General features: G+C 42.2%; 1 protein-coding gene across 1 annotated transcript; it reads right to left on the bottom strand.

The window, feature by feature from the left end:
* Window positions 1-150: 150 nt before the first annotated feature.
* Window positions 151-25,936, bottom strand: col9a2 (procollagen, type IX, alpha 2). The gene is made up of 32 exons (XM_066717232.1): window positions 25,679-25,936; window positions 22,973-23,047; window positions 20,927-20,962; window positions 20,680-20,742; window positions 19,908-19,961; window positions 19,206-19,241; window positions 18,698-18,721; window positions 17,566-17,619; window positions 16,965-17,018; window positions 15,996-16,043; window positions 15,669-15,725; window positions 15,189-15,242; window positions 14,291-14,344; window positions 13,942-13,995; window positions 13,646-13,699; window positions 13,181-13,234; window positions 12,342-12,395; window positions 12,169-12,222; window positions 10,445-10,498; window positions 10,131-10,175; window positions 9,676-9,729; window positions 8,705-8,758; window positions 8,388-8,441; window positions 7,255-7,326; window positions 6,030-6,065; window positions 5,529-5,573; window positions 5,243-5,275; window positions 4,613-4,759; window positions 3,369-3,423; window positions 2,653-2,841; window positions 2,041-2,118; window positions 151-1,503 (listed from the first exon to the last, which is right to left on the bottom strand). The coding sequence occupies exons 1-32, from the start codon at window positions 25,748-25,750 to the stop codon at window positions 1,298-1,300; spliced, it is 2,073 nt and encodes a 690-aa protein (XP_066573329.1). The 5' UTR covers window positions 25,751-25,936; the 3' UTR covers window positions 151-1,297.
* Window positions 25,937-27,456: the final 1,520 nt, after the last annotated feature.

The following is a 27,456-nucleotide window of genomic DNA, read 5'->3' as shown; positions in this document are numbered from 1 at the left end:
AGCATGTGAATCAAAAAAGGTCCATGATTACTGGAAACATATTTATTTCAGTCCAGGATAACTGATCATGTGACACTGATGGCATTTTATTTTCTTCTTGGCACATCCCTGTGCTGCCAGGATTAAATAATTGTGGACGATTGCCAACCGTTTGGACAGTATAATTTTATTACGCAGAGAAGAAGTAGAGAAGGTGGTTAGAGCCAAAGAAGGTGATGTACTCACGGGGAAAATTTAAAAAGCTGCGTTCTTCACCATCATTCCCATTCGATACAGAAGAATTTCTCTTTTACAAAACGTTCCTCTTTATTGATTCGGGTTGCACTGAAAAATCAAAAAAACTAAAAAGTCTTTACAGTTGAACAAACATAGCAGAACATAATAAATAACTTCTGTTAATGAAACTAATCATTTTTTTTCCTTTTCAGTTTCAGTTCAGTCTCTGATATTTCAGTTGACATATTTCACATATGCTTGTGTTTAGACAGTGGCTTTTAATCCTTTTGGTTTTTAGCTTTTAGTTTTCTTGGTAGCAGTAAAGTAGTTAGATAACCTGATTGAAATTAAGAAAAAAAATGCTGATTAAGTTCATTAACATTGGGTTTTTCCTTCATTATCATTGTTAATTATTTTATTTATTTTTTGCATTGAAAACCCACTTTTTATATATATAAAATTAACACACATTTACAAAGATTTACAGCACTGAATCATCGGGCGATTGTCAATCAGGGAATGCTGTTCTATCGAAGCAGAAAAAAGTTAATTGATCTCTAAATGAAGTTAATTAAACAAAACAACAAACAGACAGCATTAAGGAGAAACAAAGAGGAAGGAAACAAGCATTTTACAGTCTCGCATGAGGTAATTAACAATGAATCTTACAAAGGTATTTGAATATTGCCTTATACTATCATAGTCTTTATTTTATTGGTAATTTCTGTAATTATTTTTACACTTTAATGACGTGGGGTAGGGATGGTGGCTCTGAAGTGTCTCTATTTATAATCTTAAAATAAAAAAGGCAGAAAAAAATCAAAACAAAACAAAAATGGACAAAAATGCATTTAAATTGACCATGGTACAATAGAAAGCACCAATAGTTGGGAGTCAAGTCTCTCTCTTCAGTTCAGTTGTCTCAGTCCAAGACGGTTTTGACTGGTGTTTTTCATGTGTCTCTCGTTGGCTCCCGTCGTGGCGAGGAGCGGTGGGGTAGGGCTGACACTGGGGGGACGTGGCGGTTTCCCTCTGTCTTCTCGGGCGTCTGTCTCCCCCCGGTGCCGTCTTCATCTACGCTTTACTTGGACGGCCCCTTGATGGTGCCCGCTTCGGAGAGCCGAGCCGAGGTGTACGCCGAGGCCGCCAGACACGCTGCTGCTTCGCAGAACCCAGGGAGACCCAGTGGGCCGACACGGCCAGGGTGTCCGTTCTCACCCGGCGAGCCCTGGGGACCCTGCTCGCCATGCTTCCCGTCCCGGCCGTACCCGTCCACGCCAGGAGGGCCTGAGGGAGGGTGAGAGGGAGCGGTAGGTTGCAGGAAGAGGGAGAAAAGTGGGATCCAGAGGGGGAGGGAGAGAGAGAGAAGTGGAGGAGGGAGGAGGATGCAAATCACTTTCAACTTTGTCCAAAGGCAGTGTGAAATCAAGGTAAATCAAACCACAGTACTGCAAGATCTGATGGTATTGGCTGTTTGATGGTATTTGTATTTGATCAGTGAGGTAAGCACTAGGTGACCAATATGGGCCAAACAGTTTCTTCTTGCACCTTGTTCTTCAGTATCAAAAGCCTTCCTCTTCATGATAGTTGAACAGTTTTCTCTTAAATTAATTGTGACCCATCCCCCACTCTCACATTCACCTTATTTTTAGGTAACACACTGTTTCAATGGACCAGCGCTGTATTCTCACACATTTATATTTTTCCCCCCCTCTAAGTGTTCCTGGAGTTTATGGGCATTTCACAAAGCTATGATGGTTCTTTGGGTGTGGAATTGGCAGATATGTGTGCTGAACCCCCCGACAAGCCGCCTCCCACTCTTACCTGGAATACCTGGTGGACCTGGCTGACCCTGGTGGGGACGGCCTGGGTCCCCTCGTTCACCCTTGGGACCCTTCTTTCCTGAAGAGAGAGAGACAGAGAGAGGTAGGTTGGTAGGTAGGTAAGTAGGTAGGTAGGTGATTGCAGAGAAGTACCAGAGTTGGCACCTCTTAAGATCGGAGGGTTGAACTCGGGAGGAAGAGAAGTGAGCAGTTCAGACTGAGGAGCACACAGAGCTTAATTTAAATTACTTCATATTCTGTTACATGACCAAATATTGATTAGCTCATTGAAATGTGTCTGTTGTAGGTTTTGATAGTAATTAGGGTGTATTTTTATTATTCCGTCTGTCAGGCGTCGACTGATCTGATCAACTTACATAATAAATAAAGTAACGTAATAAATAAATGCTCAGGAACACCATGGCTGTGAGCAGCTGTGGGAGGAGAGAAATGGAGTAAAGCAATGAACACTTACTACACAGCCCTGGGATGCTCAGTTAGCTTTCATGTCACAGTGATGAGCCGTCTCTGCAGGGAAAAGCTGCATCTGCTGCCACTCTTACACAGAGACCCTCGGCCCCCTGCGGTCAGCACAGTCCCCGCTCTTGCCTACCTTTGTGCCCGGTGTTTCCGATCTGCCCAGAGGCACCCAGCATCCCAGGGATTCCTCTGGGTCCTGTGAGGCCATGAGGTCCCTGGGGCCCGGGAGCGCCAGGAGGGCCGGGGGGTCCGGGGGGTCCCATGACGCCAGCTCCGCCCAGAACAGCCCTCTTTGCGCTCACCGCCACCGCCGCCAGCCTCTCTGCCACAACAATGACAATGGCAAGTATTATGTAATGTTGTTAATATTGTTCATTTTCCAAAGGTCACTTCAGCTGAGTCTGAGATGTTTTGATTCAACTTGAGGAGACCACACTAAAGCAAGATGCCAAGATTGGCCTCCTCTCGAGTGTAAATATTCTAGCGTTCCTATGTTTTGCTGTGAGGAAAGAGGCCCTTCCGGTGCCAGTGGCAGAGTTTAATGTCGGAGGGTTCCCGGTTTGAGTCCTGTCTCTGCTCCTGACTCCCTGTGTCTCAGTCAGTTTCAGTTTGGCCTGGGGTCAGCAGGAGGGAGGCATTAATCATTTTTGTGTTTTTCTCCTAAGTTAGAAAGTCAATTAGATTCCCTGGGGTTTCCCATCTGTGCTGATTGGCCTAAACTGATTTTTATTATTTTCCCCAAACAATAAAAAATGCATTGAAAATAATCCCAAAAACAATTTAAATGTGTTATTCTACTGTTTTGGTTTTGTATCTGTCTCTGTTTCTGTGAGATTTGATATTTCTCACCCTGTATCATCTTCAGCACCACTTCAATGATGTGTTGGTCAGAAGTGTCTCTGCCCTGTGGAGGGAGGGAGAGAGAAAGGGGGAGAGAGATTGACTTTTAATACCTTTATTACAGAATAAAAGGAACACAAAAAGAACTGCATGTATAGTTCAACACATACAACCCAAAGGGGGAGGGACCTTTGTTGTTACCATGGGACCTCAGTGAACGCATTTTGTATCACAAAGCTGCCTATTGGCTACTGCACACTTGAGTAGACCTCCCATGCTTGTATAAAGACCTTGACGTACAGTAGAAAAGTAAATTTTTTCCAGATGTCAAGAGACTCCCTCAAGGCCTTGCAGTCTTTGGGTAGTATCCTCTTTCTCAGATAACCTGGATTGCTTTCACAACCTAATGTTATCTTTAGATTTGAGGATAATACCCAAAGATGGAGGGGTTACCGTATAACCGACGCATCACAAGGGAGGCCAGCAGCGGATTGGTAAGGAAGCCTGCCCAGAGGCCAGAGCCTGTTAGGCTGAGCCTCATCTCAACCAGTAACAATGAATTAATGAAAATAAAAAGAAAGGGGTCAGGGAACCAACAGGAACCCATAAACCAACAGGCCAAGCTCTACTGGTGAAGAATATAACACTGGACAGGGGCAAGCAGCACCGCCCGCACACCATCCGCCAGATACTCCAGGAGCAGGACATCCGGGTCCGCTCTACTGGGAACAGCTCAGCCAGGAACGGATTAACAGGCCTGCTCTACTGGGAGAGCAAATCTAACTGCAAGGGGACAGGAACACAGAGATCTGAGATCTGCCCCTCACAACAACATAAATCCAGGAGCAGGGCGGGCCAAGCTCTACTGCCAATGGATAGCATCCAAATAATAATAAAGGGAGAAAAAAGGGGATGCAGGAACCAACAAGAACTGCAAACCAGCCAAACCCTACAACAATCAATACAAGATTTGACAGAGAGGGAGGGTGCTAATGAAGACTCAGAGCTCTCAGGTCGTATGAACTGTGCCTCTTTCTATAAAATGGCAATAGCAGAGATTGGATCATTGGTTAATTATATTACCTGAGCTTATTGTAAAACATTCTAAGAGTTGTAACTGTAATTTATATAATCTCTGTAGGTGCCGTTGTGTCCTGAAGCTACTCCAGTGGAGAAGACTGCCCTCTGCTCCCAACCCTATTTGCCAGTCAGTTAGTGGTTTCCAGACAGAGTGGACTGTGCTGTTCACTTACAGGATTGCCCTGTCGTCCAGGCATCCCAGGCACACCCCTCTCGCCGTAGAGGCCCCTGGGGCCGGGCAGGCCTGGGGGGCCTTGCTCGCCTGGCTTCCCTGGGTCTCCTGTGGGGCCATTGTTCCCTGGATCTCCACGCACACCTTGCTGTGGTCAGAGAGGGGAGAGATGGAGAGAGATAAGTATGATAAGATATGCAGAAGCCAAGGGGCACCCTAAAGTAAAACAATGAACAATTTTGATATAGAAATAATTTTAATTTTTAATTAATTCACCTCAAAATATCAGGCTCATCTCACTGTTGCATGAATATCATGATGGGTCCTATAATTTGATTTTTTTGGAGCACCACAATAGGCCACTGGCCAAAGCAATTATGTTTTGGCATGGATGTCCACCTTTTCACAGAATCGCTGTGTGGCGTCCCTGCAGTCGCGCCCGGGCAGGCAGTGAATATTCGGATTGCATTTTCTTTATCAATCAGACCTTCTGTGAGGGACGGAGGCTGAGGCTGAGATGCACTCACTGCAGCCACAGGGGAGACGACTGAGTGCATCACAGAGATCAGTGTGCATTTGGATAAAACCAATTACATAAACGATAAACGAGACACTGAGATTTTGTTTTTACCTGGCCTTTAGGTCCGGGCTCTCCAGATGGTCCCTGTAAGGAGAGAGGATGCATTCAGCTCATCTTTTGTGAGTTTGTGTGTGTAAACATAACAGTACTAACTGCAGGAGTAAAACTAGTTTATGATAGCTAAAAAGTAATATATATTTATATATTGTGAAATTAATATATTGCACACGCTGGAACCTCTACAGAGGACATATCTAATAACAAAGGCTTGAATATTCCACATGCAATAACAGGGCAATGACAATGATCAAACGATTAAATTATAAACTCCACTCACCTGCTCTCCTTTCTCTCCCCCAAGACCCTCTACACCGGGGTCTCCCTGGAAAAAAAAAGATGTTCACAGTGAGAGAGGGAGAGTGAGAGAGAGAGAGGGGGCAGCAAAGGAGCTGAAGGTAGACTTGGTCAAAATGTAGGAAGGCTGGAGAGAGCAGCATGGAGGAGAGGAGGGTTATTCACAGCATTGTGCAGCTAATTTTCAAAGACGTATACTACAGTCTGTGCCAGGCAGGAAGTGTGGATGAGGTTATAAAAGGTGTGTGTGTTGGGGGGGTCCATATTATTATTAATCATTGTATTATCTTATATTATATAGTGAAAACTATGCTGTGGCTGTTATTGTGTGTACTGTGTTTTATTCACCAGATGTGACTGTTAATCACTTGGAGGTGCTGCCGGACGCAGTCAGCATGGCTGTGTTCTCACGCCGATATTTCTCCTGCAGTGGTTTACCCACACAGCGCGGGGAATGTGTCTGGGATTGTCAGTGTATACTTACAAAGTCTCCCTTCGGTCCGACCTTTCCTTGGAATCCCTGTCAAGTCAGAGCAAACAGAACATTAATTTACACCAGGATAAAGACAAAATGTATAAAGCTGATTAGAATATATAGCTATATATGTGTGTAATGTGTGTACATAGTTTTCCACTTTCATGAAATACAGACAAGTGGTGAAAAATAAATACATTCTGCAGTAAATCAGTGGGAGCTCCGGATCTTCGGTCCATTATTATTCTTGTCAGTTTTTGAATCATAGACTAAATACATTGTGTTTGATGTGAAAGAAAAATATTTTGAATTTGACACAATGTGTTGAATCACGTTTCAATTTCCAGAATACATATGATTATATAATTTCTTCCTCTCTCTCCTTAGAAAGACTTGAGTGATATCCACGCAAAGAAAATTAGCAGCTCTCCACAGAGAGGGTCAGTATTCCAGGTAGGTGTTGCCATCTTGTAGATAAAAGGCGCTAGCAAACTACTTTGAATAAAACTGAAGAAATATCTTTGGTAGCATTGCCTCACATAATTGATGTTAGTTGGTGTGTGCATTAGTGGACAACGGCAGTTAGGAGTCTTTGAAGTGTTAGGTTTTTCTCCACGGTTGTTGTTTTAACAGCGCTGCAATGGTTGTACATTACATATGGTCAGACAATTAATTTTCCTCAAGGTTATTCAGCGTTTCCCTCTTTTAAACCACTAACTAGAGAAAATACAAGTCACAGAGGGAAGAAAACAATACACCTGTCAGCCACTAGAGGGAGATGGAGGACACTTGCTGCCTGCTTACTCTATACTAAAGCGTTTTGAAAGCGCCATTGAAGGAGCTTGAGTGCCCTCTAGTGGTGAGAAGCACAGAGGTGCGTTAAGGTGACAACACCATGGAAGCATGGACATTCACTTCATTCGCAACCTCTGAGCCTAGCATTAACACGGTAACTATTTTAAATTCCTTTCCATCACCTTAAAATTCCCTGGATCCTGGACCAGTTTTTCCCAGCTCCCCCTCCCTTCCCATCCCATTATAAACATTACAACTAAACTTTTTTTCAGTGAGAAAATAGAGCCAGCCTTGATGCACAGTGTGGCCATGGCTCATTGGTGGGGACAAGCTGGCTGGCACACATCCACTCAGTTTCTAAATGTTGTGCAATGTGTGAGTCGCATCTCTGCTGTGGTAAACAATGTGGCCCCTCGTCTGTCAGTGTGATGTCACCCACCTTGTCTCCCTTCACTCCAGGGATTCCCTGTGGTCCTGGGATTCCCACTGGCCCGCGCTCGCCTTTTATCCCCTGCAGAGAGACAGCAGCATTGAATGAGTTTAAGGTCCCACAGACACAGCGTTTACAAATTTTAAATGGCTTAATATACACTGTGAAACTCTGCAGCACATACAGATATTACCCAGTGTAAATTGTAACCCCCACACTATTTTTAAGGTTAAAGAATAACAAATATAAAAATAGTAGTAGTAATCTATTTCAAAGAGCTCTAGTTCAAGCACGTGGTCAGGAGGAGGAGAAGTGGAGTTGCCATCTTTCTTCATCCCTTGTTCATTTCAGGTCCCCGCTGTTCATCCTCCCAGCCAGTGGGGTTCTGGAATGCTCTGTCCCACCGAGGGGTTCCGGAGTATTTGGAATTCCTTCCAGCCGACCTGCATGCAGGATCCTGAGGTTTCGTCCTCAAACACTGAACCCATTCATCTGACACTGGAGCCACACAACCCCCCCCAGAACTCATTTCCTATCCACAACGCACACTGCAGCAGCTCTGTGATGGGCTGCTGTGCCCCTCTGCCTTGGTGAACAGGCCCTGATGAGGAGCTGTTCTCAATTTAGTCGAGAGGGCACTGCAGCACAATTTCAATAATCTGTGGCTTTGGACCCTTAATGGTGTACAGTCCAATTAATCAATTAACTATTATAATCCATATTTATACATGAACTGCTTTGGAATTAAAGTAGAACACATCGCCTTGAACATGAATGAGAAATTATTTCAAAAGGGTCATTCCCGAATGGACTAAGGTAGTAATGGACTAATACTACAAGTAGATAAACTGCAGCAATCTGTGGGTGGTTCCAGGACAATCCAGCTAGTTTAAATTAGTGTACCAGCTACAGGTGGCAAAATATTGTAGGTCTCAAAAACACTAAACAGCCTTTTAGGTTAATGTATTTACAGTGTAACCACAACATAATTGCTACATGCAAAAATACTACAACATGCAGCTACAGAGATATTAGTTGTTCCTGCTGTGCCTTTAATGCTTAACCTCCTAGTTACTCAAGCCATTGACTCTCATTTTACATGTAATTCAGGAAATCAAATTAAACTGAGCCAAACTACTTACAGCAACTCCTGTGAGTCCCACTGGTCCCACGGGCCCCCTTTGCCCTCTATCACCCTGTGGGAGAGACAGACAGACAGGTAATGAGACAAACACATTGTAAGAAAAACAGACATACCAACAGTAAGAGGGAGACACAGACAGACAGGTGGAGAGCGAATCAGTCGAACAGACAGTCAGACTAACATACAGACAGGAAGACAGAGAGATGGGAAGTCACAAAGGATGGGTGGACGGACAGGCAAGAATTCAGACATACAGACAAACAAGCAGCTCCTCCAGTACAGGTGGAGTGGAGGGTGCAAGACTGTGCTTTGTACCTTGGGCCCAGGAACTCCCTGCATCCCAGGCTCTCCAGGAGGTCCTGGCTCTCCCTGTGAGAGAGAACAATGACACACTGCATGACCTCACATGAGCTTGCATAATAACAATGTAATAAGACACTTATACAGTGTCAACATTTTAAAATCGTAATGGTATCTTGTTACGATATAATACAATCACATGGCTAATTAAATAACAGTGTTATAATGATATATACATTGTACATAATGTACACATTGTAATAATGGGCTTCAACAATCCCGAATCCATTAGATATGTATGCCTGCAATGTTCACAGTATATGTGGTGCCTTTGCATGGCATCCATAAAGGATCTCAAAACAAAAAGATGAACTACTGACAGAGTTAGGATACATTCCTGTAAAATCGCTGTACTTTCTCTAAATTATAAGAAATAATTTAATTTTCAGAAGCTAAAGAGGTAGCCACCACCCCCCTCCCCATCCCCTCTTATGAGTTCAGTTAATGAGTTGTGCTAATAAGGTAAAAGTGAGGTGTATTCAGCCACATTCTGCAGTTCTGTCATCTTTCTGAGCTCTTCCTGCCATGAGACCAGTGTGCCATTCACAGCAGATTGTTCTTCAAAAGCCCTAAAATCCGGCAAATGCATTATGAGATAAAGGGCAGCGTGTAGTCAATCCTTTGAAGCTGAATGGAAATCATTATGGAAAACGGCTCCATTCTGATATAGCATTAAGGAGATCAGAAGGAATTACGAGGATATCCCCTTTTTTGGAATACTGTGTGTTCAATTCATTAAAAACAAATGTAAGTTTCAATTTTAAAGCATGATGAAGCAACAGTTGACATTAACAACCGTACAGATTTGATTTTGTTTGTGTATATATTTACATATACACACACACACACACACACACACACACATTTTATTCAATAGTAGTAGTTCTATAGTCTGGATAGGTAAACAGTACTGATCAATCACTTACCTGAGGCCCAGCAGCCCCAGACACTCCAAGAAAACCTCTTGGCCCAGAAATGCCCTACAAAAAAAATTGAGAACCAGAGAGATTCATCAAAATCCCTTTGTGCTTTACCCTTGTTTGTAATGTTTATTAACATGTACAGGTACAGTAATAACATACTGTTCCAGAAGTACTAGTAGTTGCCTGCCCATTTGCACATGGTTTTGTAAAGCTGTTTGTTACTGAAGAACGTATGTTAACCCTGTGTTCCGCTGTACAAAAGATGGCTAAATCAACAGTCTGTAACCTGTGAGAAGTACGGATAGCTATTTTGAGCCAGACGTGTATATGCTGATACATGGGTGTATTACATACACAATGACTTATAGACAGAGTTGCACATGGGTACACAGACAGGCAGAATAGCTGATTTAAACAGAGGTGGAGTTGAAATGCAGACGGTTGTGCCCATGTCTTACCTTGTCTCCCAGGCCACCTTTGATGCCAGGGCTGCCAGGTAAACCCTAGTCAAAGAGAAACAGACAGTCAGAGAGCACCCAGCTGTGGACAGGCATGGCTTCTCCAGTCTCCCTGCAGGGCACACTATTCCTCTTACAGGTACTTCTGCAGGCAAACTGACATATTCACCTGTCCTGTTACAGCATGTTGTACTGAATATTAATGATGTCCCTATACACTGCCCTGATGTATCTATTGTCTCACATTCAATGTAGAGGAAAGTATTATTTGGGATTCTGTGCTTTCTGATGTAAGTGGTGCTACAACTACTCACTGCTGTCCCCTGGTTGCCTGGAGGCCCAGGCATCCCCGGCTGTCCAGGTCCTCCCTGTAGAAAAATACAAGAGGCAGTGAAGACTTCAGGAGGCACAGATACAGCATCAAACATCATCTGTATAAGGAGGACACACTGGCTGCAAGGGACAGGTCAGCACACCGTAAATCTTGAGGATTTCATGTGTCCTTTTCACTTTTTGTCTTTATTTGTTGTTTCTTCATTACAAATGCCTCTACCCCTATATCTGGATATATTGAGACCTTGTGAGTGATTTTATTACAATTCTCTTTCCAAATATGTTGGTTTGTTTCTTTGCATTGCCTGTGTACCTGCGTATGCGACAGCCAGATTGCCCTATGCAAACCCTATACAGCGAGCTCTTGGGATTTGGACTGCATGAGCAGGCTGGTCCTTTTCCATCTGCCAAGGCGGCGACAGCAAACTTTGACCTTCAATGCAGAATCGTTTACCTCCAGGGAATCAGCCCAAGGCACTCCTTGTCCAGCAGGGGAACAGACACCACTGGAGATAATGTGCAAACTCATCCCATCAATAAGGCAGCCCACACAGCTGGGACTGCTATAGTGCCTAGTGTCGCATGTGCAGGTCAGGTCAGGTGCTCCCCACCCCACCCATCAGAGTGAAAACTCTACGACAAAAGACTGTTCTCCCAATGCAGGAGTTTTATACACCCTGAAAAGTTCAGAAAAATCACCTCTGGGCTTTGAAGACAACACGGCCAGTAAGTGCAGAGCAACCCCTAATTCAAATTTTCTCACGTCAGTAGTTTTCCTAAACAGATGTAATTGCACACACCTACAGTTATGCATGATACATTAGTGCAGGTTCAGTATTATTACAGCGGATCAATATGTCTCATCTGCAGAGATTTATAGTTTGGGGAATCATGAATATAAATTGACTGATTATCAATAAGCCTGCCTGGGGACTAGGTTTAAAATTAAGCACTGGCTAAATCAAACTGAACACACAATCTGCAATGTATTTTTCGCCTACATTTTTGGCACTGTGTCCCATCATGAAATAATAAAGCTACAAGCAAAAGCTCCAGATGTATTTTCTTCCTCAGATTATTATTAATGAAATGCATTTAAACACTCATAGATCCAAAGCAGCACTTTAACTTCACCTTGAAAAACTCAGAAAGTTTATATTTAAATATTTAAATTGTGTTCTATCTGCGATACACTGGCAAAAGCAAATTTTTGTCTTTTCATTCACTTAAAGTCAGAAAAAAACAACATATGAATCCAACTGTAAATACAGTATAATCGTAAATCTCAAAAAACTACTCACTTCTAAATCTTTTGTAGTCATTTTTGTATTATTTTAGTATAAATACATGTTAATTTGGATTCATATGTTGTTTTTTTCTGACTTTTCTGACAAATTTACCCGTTAGATCATTGGAAATAGGTAAATTTCAAAATATCACTGTCCTGGTCACAAAAGCAAAGTTTGAGGGCAATAATAGCCATTTTCTATACTTTTGAGGCATAAGCAATTAGAAAATAACACTTATTACCCAGGAACAAAAATTGTGTTACATAGTGTTATAGTACTGGATAGAAACTTTGTCCAAAACAGATTTCAAACACAGACACTCAAAATTTTAAACACTCTTCAAGTCAGTTCTGCTGCTGTATGGGCTGGTCCAGAGAGGGCAGCACAGGACACCAGGTACCAGTCTCAGTCCTTACCTTCATGCCCGGAATGCCAGGGGTACCATCTTTTCCATCAATTCCCGGTAGACCCTGAAATGGCAATCAAAAATGAATAAATAAGTAAACAAACTACTCACCATGTTCTACATCACCAGGAAGACAGAATATAGGAAATCAGTCCAGTAGGATGTTAAAAGTGACTGACTCACATTCTCTCCTTTCAGACCAATGCCGCCCTGTAGCCCACGAATTCCACGCCCTCCCTAGAAAGAACGAAAGAAAGACGGCAAACAAGTCATCAGTGATGGCTTCTATAACTGGTGTCATCCTTCATTGTGGCACCTTAGTATAATGCAGTAATTGCCTGAGGGGAGGTTTGTAGGACAGTGTTTGCATCTTGGAGTCACCATGACCCTTGTCACCTGGCTTTGAGCCTTCCTTATAGGGATTGATCACTGGAAACAGCATGGTGACTCACTGGGCATATGTAATAGAGTTCTACTTCTGCCCTTTTGTATGACACGACAGATCTCTGTGACCAGGGCTGCTCCCTGTAGAACCAGTGTCCACCGCGGGCACGGCAGCCGGGTCCTGACGTGATGAATCGGCAGAAGGCCAACCGCGTAATCCCCAAAGCCACAGCTTCAACAGGAGAGCCAGGGGAAGGTCTGTAATGACTGATCTTTGGAGCCAGTGTGAGAGGATGTGATCTTTGTTTTCTGCGTGCAGGGGGTCTGGGGAGTGCTCATGTGCTGCCTGACCATTGGAGACCACTTTGCCAAACTAAGAGAGGAAGCTGATCGAACATGTGAGATGTGCATGGCTGTGTGGTGACCGATCCCTGGATCCAGTACAGCTGCCTCCTCAGAAGTTGTAGTCAGTAACCATAACAATAAGCAATACAGTAATGATGGTAAGCAATAGAGGCTTGGGGGTTTAAATATGTTCAAAGCTGACCCAAGCCCTGGACTAGTTAACCACAATATTCAACCTCCTCTCTTTGGACACAGCTTGCTCTTACACTAAAAGATGCTCTCCAGAGACTTACCACATCTCCCTTCTCTCCTGCATCACCAGGGGGGCCCTGTGGTCCTTCCTTACCCTACAGGAACAGCAAACACAAAAACACATTTATAAAACAGCTAGACAATCACCACCCGGCAGGAGTGCCTTCTCGTCCAGGATCCATAACCCGTCACCAGCCATCTGCATACATCAATTCGTACTCTTTCTTTATGGTACCACACTCTGAGGCTGGTTCAGCCATAATGTCATTGATTCATTCGGACCTGTGCTTTTCATGGGGGGGTTGTTTTTTTTTACCTGCTTGTTTCTGTTTTTCGTTCTGTAACATAGACAAAAACATCCTTGCCCGCAGAGCTTCAGAATAGGATTGCAGCTCTTTAGTGAAAAACAGTGAGGGGAAAGTAATAATCACTCTTGACAAAGGGCGTCTGCTAAGAAATAAATAATAAAAATAATACTATCAATAGAGACCGTAATTGGTACTTACTGGGGCTCCAGGGATTCCAACAGGTCCTGTTATGCCTTTGTACCCACGAGGGCCCTGGAAAAGACAACATTTAAAATAGATTCAGCTTTGTTTCATTCACCTGATACAGACTGTCACTCCACATAGACGCTCAGTCATGATGAATGTGACATCTCTCCATCTATTAGTGCTTCAGCATGATTTCAGTTTGCTTTATAACAATGTACAGTATTTTTAGAAGGACATAAGCCAATCAAGTGCCTCAGTAAAATCATGTCTCTCCGCTCTGATTGACTCTGGCCTTATGAGATACTCACAGCTTCCCCCTTTGGCCCGACCATCCCAGGGTAGCCTCTCAATCCCCGTGGGCCCTATTGAAGTAGAAACGGTAAATGCCAGATTAATATCACAGATACAAAACATCTGAATACAGCCCTTATAAGTTTCCCCAAACCCTGCTAACTCCTTGTATAGGACTTCCTGTACTAATATTGTTGGAATTATTAATCCAGACAACTGATAACTGATTTGTGATATTTAAAATGTATATACATACATATACATATTTTAATTTGATCTTAAAATGTAAATCTTTATAAAATACTAAAAGAGAAGATTAAGTTCTACATGAAAGAGAGACAAACAAAACAGAAATAAATACGTTACTGGAGGGCCTGGGATTCCTTGTTCACCAGAGATTCCCACTTCTCCCTTTGTGCCCTGAGAGAGAGAGAGAGACTGAGATTTAAAGAGTGTAAAACCAAAAACTGGTAGTGCATTCATAACACAACTGTTGTAATGGCTGGCCTGTATAAACCTTCATAGCATTGGACGTATTTTAATCTATTGTGCTCTAATGTTATTAAAGAAACGTGTTGGTTTAGGATTCCTTTTACCAATCAAATGTATAAAATTAAATAAAACCATGAACAATGAGGAATGAAGCTGTGTACTACAATCCCACCGTAATCTTCCTCCATGTTGGTTTGTTTGCTAAATCACTTTCATAATCTGTAGTTTCCGGTCAGGTGACCCTCCACGGCATGGGTCTTCTCAAGTCTCATTAATTTTACAGCAGGGACCCGACTGTTCGCACGGCACCTGACCGCCAGTGGTTTCATGCATCAGGACTGACTGCTATAGCTGACAAATCACATACTAATTAGTGCCAGTTAACCCATGGGAGGTACTAATTAACTGTAATCCACTTGCCAACATTCCTTTATTGAAAAAAAAGGTAAACAAAGGTGAATATTGTACAGCTAGTCTGGCTGTTCAATACGGGTGTAATCGTATGGTGATACGCCTGTTGACCTGTAGGAAGAAAAATAGGCAGAAAATGCTCATGAGAGAATGAGCAAAGGGTTGGGTGATGTAGGAGTGGGAAGGAAGTGGGCAAAGGCTGTAGAGAATAGGGAGAGATGAGAGACAATCCAGAGAGAATGAGAGAGGGTGGAGGTGAGAGAGAGGCACACAGAAGAGTAGAGTAGAGAAGAGCTATCAGACAGATTGCCAGTGTGTGTTTCTCAGGAGGCAGTATGCTGACACACACACACACACTTACCAGCTTCCCAAGACTGCCTGTCTCCCCAAGAACTCCTGGACGGCCCTTGTGTCCCTGTGTGAGGGAGAAGGATGCCCATGAAAGACAGTTCATACACAGTGCATCACAGACAATGGAGGGGCCTGGTGAACACGAGACGCTGCCCAGACAGGTTCTATATGGTTACAGAACTGAACCTGCAGCACAATAAACACACACTGGCTCAACTGGGTCCTTGGCTCCTGTTGTCCTTGGCATAACCTGGCAAAGAGCTAAAATAAGGACCGCATCTTCTCATCTGCTTGTTCTATCTAACATCCAGCAGCTGGGGAAATGTAATCACGAGAAAGAGATGGTGCAGAATGGGAAGAAGAGATGGAGGTCAGGAATAATACAGAAAGTTCTTTGACAATGGAATGATATTAAAAAACAAACAAATCACAACTCTCTAAATACCTGCATTTTCTTTTATTTAGGGAAAAAATATATATAACGACTGACCTTCACCCCCTGCAGCCCCTGAGGCCCCTTCTGCCCACCTGGGCAGTTGGTCGGACACTGTGAAGCAGGAGACACATGACAGGGTCAAAGGTCATTCTCATGATGCACTATAATATAATTTTCATTATTATGATGGTTTGTTGTTTTTACTTCAGCAACTTACTAATTTACAATTATCTAAAAATGCTTTTAACCTGAAGAGAATTGGGACCTTTGTTCCCCTCATATATTCCACGTTAATCTCATCATCAATTCCCCATTATTCTGATATATAACATGCAATCCCGCATACATCCATGTGATTCCAGGTTTATCTCAGGCTCTCACCTGGAAGTCAGCACTGCCCTCCTCGGCGATAAACTTGCCCGGAGGTCCCTGCAGGGCAGGAGGATAGAGGAGGGAAAATGTAATTCAAGTGACTTCACTGTCTACTACTGTGGTCCTGGAGTGTGGCAGATGTAACACAGGTTAATAAAACACTCTGCTCTCCAGGCCCAGGGACTTAAATACAAGCCCGCTCTGTGTGAGCTTTGTGTGGTCAATCAATCATGGTGTGGCGAGTATAGCACCCCATATACCTACAGTGTCTCAGTGAGCTTCACACTCAACAGCTGAACAACAAACTAAAAACTAGTTGTAAACCATGTCAGACACACACAGCTCTTAAATTGTGTTTTAAGCAAAGGTTGAGTAGACATAATCCTGATGCCAAAAGGGGCAGATTTATAGACTGTGTATTGTGGGGGGAGGGGGCAGGGGCGAGAGGTCAAAGACATAAAAAATACATGCACAGAAAGTAGCCTTACGAGCCTTATGTACACTCAGCAGTTTCACTGGGAAAGAAAGCTGCACAAATATATCAATCTAAAACATTGCTTTGCCCTGTTACTGTATTTCCTCTTCTGTAAGGCAATGCTTGTTTGTGCCCTAGATGAAAACTCGATTTGTAAAATGGTGAGCACTACAGGATGCACTTCAGTCAGCTATATCCAGTATATACAGATATGAAACAGTTAAACCCAGTGGACACTATGGTGTAAAGCTGCATCTCTAGGTGCCTTCATCTGGATATCAATATTCACTGACAATGTAAGTTATAAACAGTTATTAGATGATATTTTGCAGCAATTCTAGAGCTGTAGTGGCCATGCGGTCATCCCAGTAAGATACTGTTGTTTTTCATTCCCCTCTGGGATGAAAGCTCTTCTCCTGTATCTTTTGAGTGCAAGAAATTGAGAAGGGGGGGGCAGTGATTGGTTGCTGGGCAGACGGGCGTTGTCTCTGTTTCAAACGTACTGGTTTCCCTGGGGGTCCAGGCAACCCGGATGGGCCAACTGGTCCCATCATGCCCTGTGAAGCAGACAGAAAACAATACATTAACAGTGTGATAGTGTGAAGGCGGAACTAAGAAGGAGGTTGCAAAGTCATTTTAAAACATCTCTTTCAGAACACTTAATAAACTCCTTTCAAAGGGTCAAAATAAAATGCATTGGGTGGGAACTTTCTGCACCTATAACAAGTATAAATTAAGTGCTGTTATACGTGTCATCTGTATGACTACAGCCTGCATTCATTTCTGTTACTTGGAGGGACCAAAAGGTTTTTTTTATTATTCTGAGCTGTTCTTTTCCGTCCATCATTTTGGCCCTAGTTGCAACTAGGGCCAAATGTCTGCAGAGGTGTTGAGGTCTTGTTGTTGACTTCAGCTAAACATGCGAAACAGTGCCTTCTTATAACGGTGACAATAGAGCCGTAAGTCAGGCTGGAAAGCTTAGTGCGCTCTGATCGTGGCGGGGATGACATCGATGACCCAGCCCTATGTGCATGTGTCTGCCTGTCTGCCTGCCTGTGGGCCACTCGCTGTGTGAAACCGTGACATTAGTGTTTGTGACCTCACCTTTATTCCCGGTCGGCCGATTTCACCAGGAAGGCCGATTGGACCAGGAGGACCCTGCAGAGTGGAGAAAAAGATTAACAAGCAAAAAGGGCAATTAACTTTGGTAAGATTTATTTAAACTTCAGTGCCTGAAATGCCCATTAATTTTAGTGTCGACTGGATATCTTCAGCGAATTACCAAAATGAGAGCCCCTGTGTGTCATTAATTTCATGTTTGACTGTCTGTTTGTGTATTTAGTAGTGACACTAGTACAATAGTGTAATCATTAACAAATTTCAATTTCATCAACATTATATGGGTTCTCAAAAAAACATCTAATTTATTAATGCTCACAGGTGATTTTTAGTAACTTCTCTTTAAATTGTATGTCAGTTGGCATATATGCAGAGGGGTTCTGTCTGGTGTCACTCAAAGCTGCTACATAAGAACCAATCACAAGGGCATCCATCACATCATTGTTTGAAATTGGTGCATCTCCAGCAGCTGAGAGTGATGTCAGAGAGACACATGGACATCGTCCCCTGCAGTACTGAACGCAGACTATCATCTTAAAAGTGATTACACTAGATAGACTGGCCACAGGGACAATCGATTGCCCATCAGGATTTGACCAACGACCAAAAAGAAAACAATGCAAAAGTAAAATGATACCACATCACGCAACCAGTTATGCAAATAGAAGAAGCTACACAGGGAGGTGCGAGGCTTTGTTTTGTCACATCCCTGTGCAAATAATAATCAAACGGTAAAGATGTCATGTTCATGTATTTTTCCTGATTTATTCTCTGTGAATACAGGGCCTATGTTTGCGCATGGACTCCTCAGAACCAGTTACTGGGCTTCTTCTCAGATCTTGAGGTGGATGGACCCTCCTGCACCCGGGTCCTGTCCAGCTCAGCTTGTGCCACCACCACAAAAATAGAAGTAGGTCCTTATCTTCACTCTGTTTCCTACTAAACTGCCACCATCCTCATCCTCATCCCCCTTATGAAAGGTTACCACAGTACATTTTATCACAGTTATCAAAGTATTTTATTCTTCCCTACATCCATCCCCCCACCCGCCTCTATTCAGTGCCTGTTCAGGGAGACAGAAAGATCAGCTGTTGTATAGAGCTCTTATAGTACTCACAGGCAGTCCCGGAAGTCCAGGGCCCTAAAGACAAACCAGAAAATACAAGAACTGAGTTTACATGCAGACCCCTTCACAGTAAACAACAGGTAGACAAAACTGACTGCAAATTCTTCATGAACGTTAAAGCCTCCTGGAGAAGTGGGTGTCAGTTTGTTTTTTCAATTATAAACAAACTACAGTGCCATGAGATACACATCTAATTTTAAATAAACATTTAAATATGAGAGAAAAAATGAATTTTCAGTACAATTGTCCTCGTCCCAGAAGTGGTCAACATTAAACAAAACAAATGGGACCTCAAATGGAACACAGTATCTGTGCGGGTACGTTTGTTGGGAGAGTTATGTACTTTGGACAACCCAGCTCCCCCTAGAGATCCACAACCTACACTGCAACCAGATCAATCTCTTTTCCACTGCTGTTCAATTTTACTTCATGGTACGGTGTAGGGCTGTTTGCGTCACCTAAACATGTTCCTAGCTCTGAGTGAGAGCGTCATACTCACAGTGGGCCCGGCTTTCCCAACAGGACCAGGCTGGCCCTGAAATCAAGACCAAAGCAGGGGTCAGTTATGCAACATCACATTCACACTGTGCTTCGTTTCAGTGGCAGAGGGACACGGGCAGCTCTCACAGCAACAAGGCAGGGATCTCCCCAATGTGTGAAAGCATGCCTGGTCACCCTGAAAAACAGCGGCTCTGTGTTCTTGACAACTGGCACCCCGCTGCAAAAATACACTATTCATTCAACGCATTGGCTAAGACCATTTGACCTCTGACCCCACAAATCAGGAACTGTAAGCGTGTATGCAACCATGGTTTTATTTTGAAGTGGCCGCTGACAAATAAAAGTATTAAATTTAACTGGTTAAATATTTGATTGGGCCTGGTGTTAAATATATAGATTTGTGGAGCATATGTGGAGACGGAAAACAGGAGACACTTCTTCACACAGAGAGTCGTCACAATCTGGAACAAACTCCCCAGCGATGTGGCTGAAGCTGAAAATTTGGGAACATTTAAAATCAGACTGGATAGGATCTTTGGATCACTCAGTTATTAATGGACAGCAAACAAGCAGGATGGGTCGAATGCCCTCTTCTCATTTCTAAACCTTCTTATGTTCTTATGTACATAAGCATGCAAGGTATATATTATTTTTACATTCTTCTATTTGAGGTGCTCGGTCGCCCAGAATGGGCCAGTACCTTGGGTCCAGGGTTTCCAACAGGACCTCTGTCTCCTTTGGCTCCAGTCAGACCCTGCAAACAACAACCACAGAGAAGAGCAATTAGAGCAAAACAATATGGAACATTTTTGTATTATTATTATTACTATTATCATTATTATTATTATTGTGTTCCTTTCTTCCTTATTACCTTTACAATATTTTTTGTGTGTTTTTTTTTTTGCATTTCATTTACTGAATTGCTACAATTTGTAATTCCATATATCATTCAGTTTTGCACTCTGAGAGTGCAGGAACACTCATTCCAGAACAGTCGTTCCAGAACTCTAATTACAGGCTTCAGGTTCACATTCCGGGATGGATTAGCCAGTAAATCCCTTGTGGAAAACATCTAATTTTATTGCTGTACATCTGATTGAGTCACAATCAGTTGAAGCCAGTTGTGATCTGTCAGTGTTTCCCACAACCCTGTTTTACCTTATGGGACCAGGAGAGAGGGCAACACTGTAGACACTCCTGTATTGCTCACACACGAACTAGTAAAATACAATAATTTTACTAATTTTACCCCCCCACCCGGTACAGCTCTACCCAACATCCAACATGGAGAGAATCACAGCTGTGCATGATCCTTCCACGCTCTCTGTGGAACCCCGCCCCCATTCCAATTCCATTCCGCTCAGCACAGTCTGGAACACCGCAGAACAGAGCCCCTCCGCCCAACAGACACCCCGTGTCCTCTGCCCTCTGAACTCTGAACTCCACAGGGGGAATGGAAGTGTCACACTTACATCAATGCCGGCCTCTCCTGGGATACCATCAGGGCCTGGCTCTCCTGGCTCCCCTTTCGAGCCCTGGAATAAAACACACAGAGGGGTGAGGCAGTGAAAGACTTACCCTTAGCTTTTAATGTTAAAATAACAGACTGTATTCCCTGACATAAATATAACAACACACAACACACACGTAGCACACAGGACACACAGAGCACACACACAGTACAAACACAAGCAGCAGCAAACACAGCAAAATACTCACCACTGGACCCGCAGGCCCGGGAGGTCCTTTATCACCCTGCAGAGAGAGAACAGAGCCATATTAATGACACAGGCACAGATGTTCATTTTCAAGACAGGATCCCAAATAGAACAATCATATATGAACAATATGTATTTTACATACCTGTAGGGGGCGCCAAATGTAAAACACAATTTATTGTGTCTTTTGTAACAGATTTAACATAAATATTGTGTTTTTTCCAGATTTCATAAATAATTAAGCATTTTTTCCACTTATATTTCAATTGGAAAAATAAATACTGAAATAAATGTTCAATCTTAATTTTATCTACATATTTGACTAAATCCTAAATATCTGACACACATCTTCAAACTAAATGTAGATGCTAAATCTAAATGTTAAGTCTAAATATAAATCTAAATGCTCAATGTTCAATCTAAGCAGTTTGCAAATTAGTCCAGCCCATCTTGTGTATGTCAGCCTTTCGTGGCAGTGGGGACGTGGAAGTGTAGTGACAGCAAGTCCAATATTTTTATATTTATGTTATTAAATTAATTTTGGGGAAAATGTAAAACCATGTTGAAACTTGAAACACGAATGCATATCTTATTTTGTTGCATTCTAAATTAAACTTTGCCAGAATCTCGCAATCTTTTGTAATTGTGAGTGTTTTATCACAAACATGACAAGCACCACAACAAACCCAGTGTTTTTTTTTCAGTGAGCCGGTGGGATTGTGGGCCAGGGTACCAAAGGGGAAAAACGTTTCTGTGAGTTTACTACTTCAAACCTGGGGCTTACATATAAAACCCTGACCCATCTGCAGCTAGGTGAGATTTTTGCAATATTGTTTTACTGGGCTGCTTTTGCTTCGGTGCCAGTCTCCATTGAGTGGATCATTGACCTCTAGTGCAACTTGTATAACTTATACATATATATATACACTAGAAAACACTAGAAAAAAGTGTGTGTTTCTTTTTACATTTTTTGCCCCTTATACCTACCTGCCATATCTTTGTAATATATTTTAAAATAAATTATATATATATATATATATATATATATATATATATATATATATATATATATATATATATATATATATATAATTATGTTCGTTATTATTAATGTTCAGTGCATGATGTTTTACTAACATCTGAAAAAACTGAATTCAGTATGAGTGGAACAGAGTTAATTGGAGTTTTACTACGTAACAGTGCCGTGGGAACGAGAGAGAAAATTCCGCACCTCTTCTCATCCACTCCACCCCCTATTGACGTCACAGATATATTCCAGCCCCGCCCCCCACGGAATACAATAGCGTATATATAACAGGTCCGCTACCTGGGGATATGGGATGAGTACTCTACCCCTTATAAAGCTGAACAGATACATTTTGGTGTTATATTTTACCTATAAGCTTACATGCTGAATGAAGGCGCACAGCAATAGAAAGTCCTAGGTGGTTTTGTGCTACAGTATTTTTACATTTGCAGCCTTAACTGTCCAAAACGGTAATTTCAGACCACAAAAGACATCCACAAAACTAGATATACCTTATAAGATAAAAATAACACACATTATAACGCCTTCTCCACATTTGCAAATATACAAATCACTGATGTTTCAGTGAGAATAAACACTGCAAATTACAAATCATAATAATAATAATTAATAATGAAATTAATATTTTGCAAATATATAGATATTTCAGCATTAGATGAATGAATACAATTGACCAATAGGCTATGCCACATTTAAAACCAGATTCGTACACTTTTAAGCTATAAATTATATTTGATTATCGTGTATCTGTTGTATTAAATCAATAAAGAGACGCGCGCTGGAAGAAGAAAGACATGATAGAGAAAATAAGTGAAATCTATCTGGTCTCAGAGAAACAGGGCCCGTTTTGTGTTGCAATGTTTTCGCACAGCGCCCCCTCTGCCGGCGGCAGGACGGTACTGCAGCGGCGAGGCTCCCTGGGGAAGCTGCAGTGGACAATGCAGCTCTTTGTCCAGTGCCGAGCGGAGGGCGAGTGGTTGTTTGAATAACTGCACTCACATCAATGCCATCGGACCCGGGGGTTCCTGAGGGGCCTGGAGGGCCGACCGGTCCCTGTTCACCTGGCGGACCCCTCTGCATAAAACACAGCAGAAGTTAGGGTTAGAAAGAGGTTATGGGGGAATAAAGTATTGGCTTAATGCGTTTAATTTGGATTTTATTAATGTAGATATGCACAGTTTACTGTCCTGCGCTGGCTGAATGAATAATACATAATAATAATAATATATTTTACAATATCCAGGTACATTAAAATGTACAACCTGTAACAAATACTGAAGTTATTTTAGTTCTTTATCCTGCTGAAAATGTGTGTGTGAGAGAGAGAGAGATTGATTCAGTGCTGGAACAGTTTTCAGGTTCATTTATGCTTTTGGATATGTTGCATAATTCATATAAATCTCTATTACAATAAAGCTCAACATACAATTATATAACTGGAAGTAAACTGCAAACAAGAAGAGAAAGAGAAACCAACAGACAGGAAAACAAAGAAATCTGTGCCATGATTAAACCCGACTGTCTCTCTGCTGGGAACCTGTGGAAAAGCTGCACGAATGTCACACAGTCAATCACACAGAAACTGTTCAAAGGCAGGGATTCTATGGCGGGATACGCACATCCCATCTCTGGCTCTGTATGAGCCCAGTGCAGGGCGAGCACGTAGCTTTCGAGGCGATTAGCAGCCTGTGAGAGTCGTATTAGAATTAGAAATTATATCGGCTCATTAGGAACAAATCTCCTTCACCACTCTGCACCCATAACTCATTATTTCAGTGTAAGAACAAGACTGTGATGGATTAACTGAGCCATTAGGCATGCAGGTCCAGCAGTGCTCCTCCTTTGATGTCCAGGAGCTCAGCAATGCTCACTGCGGTATACGAAATGGGTCACACTTTACAACAGCGGGCATCACTTCTTAATTAAATCATGTATGAATAGCCCAGGAATAACACATGACACCATATGCACTTCCTCAGAATTCTGCTGTCAATCGCATGTGTAACAAGGTTAGGGGTCAGGCTTAGGGGCCAGGGTGACAGACTAGGTTTGGGAGGATTACAACTTCCACATGTGACCAATGTCAGAACACAGTGGAAGTGTAGTAGGCATTCATGTGTTCATCCTGTGTTAATCATACATCAAGTCATTAAGAATCGATGGGCATTATTATAAAGTTTGCCCAAGAAATGCAATGCAAACCACAATAAACCAAGTCCCTCCTCGAACCACCCCTGGCGTGGGCTACAGCTTCAGGACATCTATAACAGACATGCAGTGTCAGTACATATTCCGCTTCCTTTCATTCTTAATGGTCAAAGACATTTCTAAACTTATTAAAAGTACTGCCTATGCTGTTTCCAGTGGTAGCTGATTGCGGTGAACATTAGAATCTGCAGAAAAGCGATGTAGGGCTGGGGCGGGGGGTGGCTTGGTTGGGGATGGGGGTTGGTTACACTAGGTAAAAAAAAGTAGGGGGGGTGTTAAATCCTTCAGAGGCCTACATCCCTCAGAGCAATTGCTTAGGTTTTAATTTATTTATTTGTGCATCTCGTTTAGTAGCAGTGAAGAAATTAAAGACTAACTCAAAAAAACATTCTGAGAGCGGGGCTTCTGTTTATTGCACACACATTCCTCCAGGGAGGAGGGAGAGTGTATTTGCACAGCCTGTTGCACGGTAGCGATGCAGGCTCTGTAACACTCTCTCGCCAGACTGGGGGGCAGATGAACAAACTTTGTCCGAGTATGTTGGTGGAGCCATGAGCTGCTGTGGGACAGGGGTTAATGATACAGACGGAGAGCCACGGAGAGCCAGGCAGGCTGCCTCTCACTAAATAGTGAATGGAGACCCTTGTCTTTTACCCGCAGCTCCCAAATGCCTCCTTTCTCAGGGCCACTCAGTTTAAACCTGATCTCTGAATGTCTTTCTCTGTAACATACTTTTCTTATTTCTTGTCTTCTCTTTAACATTCCCCTCACTCAGAAAACAAAACTAAAATTAAACACTAAAATCAAAAACAGCATCTTCTATTTGTTCTATTTGTCTCCTGCCATTTCCATTCAAAAGGTGTGCATCACCATTGTAGGGAGACCAGCAAAATGTATTTGAAACTGTTTCTCATGAATCGTGATTCCAATCCAAATCACACCAAAGCATTCCTAAGAAGATCCATATGTATTTCAGCTCCTATCTCAAGCTAGTACATCCCAAGAAGACTCAAACTCATATCTGAAAAGCAGCCAAAATCTCTATCAGATGTGACATTCAGTCCAGTGTTAATTAGTAATTGTAATTAGTGTGCATTAGACACAGATGTATATTTATACAAGAAAACCTCAGATTTCTAGATCTTTCAAGCAACAGAGACCAATGAAAGCTGTACAAAATCTAGTAGCTCCACAAACACATCTCCCCTTTCTTACACCATTTCTCTAAGACCACCATTACCTGTTCCACCCAAAAACATCAAACCCCCGCAAACGGATCGGTCCCCATTACAGAACAGTGGACAGGGGAGAGGGGGCAGAAGCCAGGCACCAGAGTCCATAACCACCTACTTCTGGGATTAAGAATAAACCACAAAAACTCAGCCAGACTCAATTCCGTAAACGGCAGAGGTACAAAATAATAATCATTCAAACAAAGAGAGAGAAAGACAAAGGATTCAAAACGTAAAAGCAAGTCAGGAGAAGGAACAAACTCACAACTTGTGCCAGTGTCAGGCAGACCAACTGCAGGAGCAGGAAGATCTTGAGGGCTCCTAATTTTCCAGCCATGGTAAGGGCTTCTGGTTCACAAAGCGTCCAGCAGCACCTCCACACCTGGCCTCAGAGCAGGACTGCAGTATTCCAGAGGAGCAGGAATGTCTCACCGAATAAATCAAAAATCTAATAAATAATGTGAACCCAGCCCAACATCCAGCCCCTGAGAACTCAGGACGCTTATGGACCCCAGCACTGAGCTCCCACACTGACCCGAGAGCTCTGCCTAACTCAGGGGGCAGGATTAAGGCAGGGGGAGCTCATGAATATTCACACTCCTGGGGGGCAGTCGGGGAAGCCCATTGGACGCCGCCCCGTTCACTCAAACCCGTGTCCTTGATGCGGAGTGTCGGGTGGGTTCCGCTCAAGCGATCAGCTGTGAACTCTTGTTGTTGCTGTTGTTATTCATGTATTTTATTATTTATATGCATTCTGTTTTTAATACTTTTTCCTTAATAGTTTAATGATGAAGACGCTTCTGTGGAGGGTTTTGATTGACTGATTTTTGAAGTGGCTATAATATTGCACTGGCCCTTAATTAGAGAGTTAACAGCAGATTTCAAAAAGGTCGGGTAAATTAGTTATAAGTAAATCATGTCGGTGGTCTCTGAATTCCTTAATTTTACTTATTATTATTTTGCTGAATAGACAAATTAAACTTCGTAACTCTGTCTTTCCCAGAGTCCAAGGTTGTTCCCTGTTCTGGCATCCAGTCGCACATCCCTGCCATCGCTTGAGAAATTCCCCATGGTGGCTCTCTGTGTTCCCAATTGCCCGATCCCGCAGTGAGCTGATGTTCTGCAGCTGGATTGCGTCCCCAGCAGGTTAGCACTGCCATCAGTCCTTCATTTAATGCATTTATAATAATACAGAATAATAATAATAATAATAATAATAATAATAATAATAATAATAATAACCTATAATATAAATAATCTGAAGATAATTTGCCTGTCACAGTACTTTCTGGATAATATAGGATATGTAGGTAGGGAAAGTGAGAATGTCGTTTATCTATTATTATTAGTTTTAGTGTTAGTATTAGTACGACGAGCATTATAGCTGATTATACATTGGAAATAGCTCCCGTGGCTAATTAAGACATTTTTGCATTATAATGGCTATGCAAATAGGAACCCAGTAGCGAAAAGACAAAGACAAAAAGTGTCGTATGCGGTAACAAAACAATGAATGCAAACCGAAAAATATCGTGCATGGCAACAAAAAATATCAAATGTGGAATGCTAATTATACACATTGATATATTGTCATGTATGTATCCCTAGAGAAGCCCTAATCTACTATACAGTAATACACTGTAATGTTTTATAATATACTGTACTGCATGGTGATACACTATTTGGCATTGTACTGTAATTTACTGTAGACTGCATTATAAAGTGCGTTGTGCTGTATTTAAAAAAGAACAAGCTCTACTCATGTAGAATCACTGTTTCGTCCATTATCTATTGCAAAAGGACAGTGCTGTGGCAGGAGTGAAGGATATGCATTACTTTGTAGGGAATGGACAGTACTGTATTTGACCGTAATTAATACATTAATTTGCGACAATTTTGAAGAAGCAATTAATTAATATGCATTAAATACTGATTCATATTGTCTACTGAATAATAATAATAATAATAATAATAATAATAATAATAATAATTATTATTATTATTATTATTATTATTATTATTATTATTATTATTATTATTTCT

Source organism: Amia ocellicauda, chromosome 11, assembly GCF_036373705.1.
Source record: "Amia ocellicauda isolate fAmiCal2 chromosome 11, fAmiCal2.hap1, whole genome shotgun sequence".
Taxonomy (NCBI): Eukaryota; Metazoa; Chordata; class Actinopteri; order Amiiformes; family Amiidae; genus Amia; species Amia ocellicauda.
Note: the sequence above shows the minus strand (reverse complement) of the source record. Positions and strands in the feature narration are given on the sequence as shown.

What these genes read in the sequence shown, in the direction of transcription:
- col9a2 (XM_066717232.1), bottom strand. Translation starts at nt 25,750, where the DNA reads ATGGCTGGAAAATTAGGAGCCCTCAAGATCTTCCTGCTCCTGCAGTTG. An exon ending in TCGGCCGACCGGGAATAAAG is followed by an intron (nt 17,019 to 17,565) that starts GTGAGGTCACAA and finishes TCTGCTTCACAG; the next exon opens with GGCATGATGGGACCAGTTGG. An exon ending in AGCCCGGACCTAAAGGCCAG is followed by an intron (nt 4,760 to 5,242) that starts GTAAAAACAAAA and finishes CTCTGACCACAG; the next exon opens with CAAGGTGTGCGTGGAGATCC.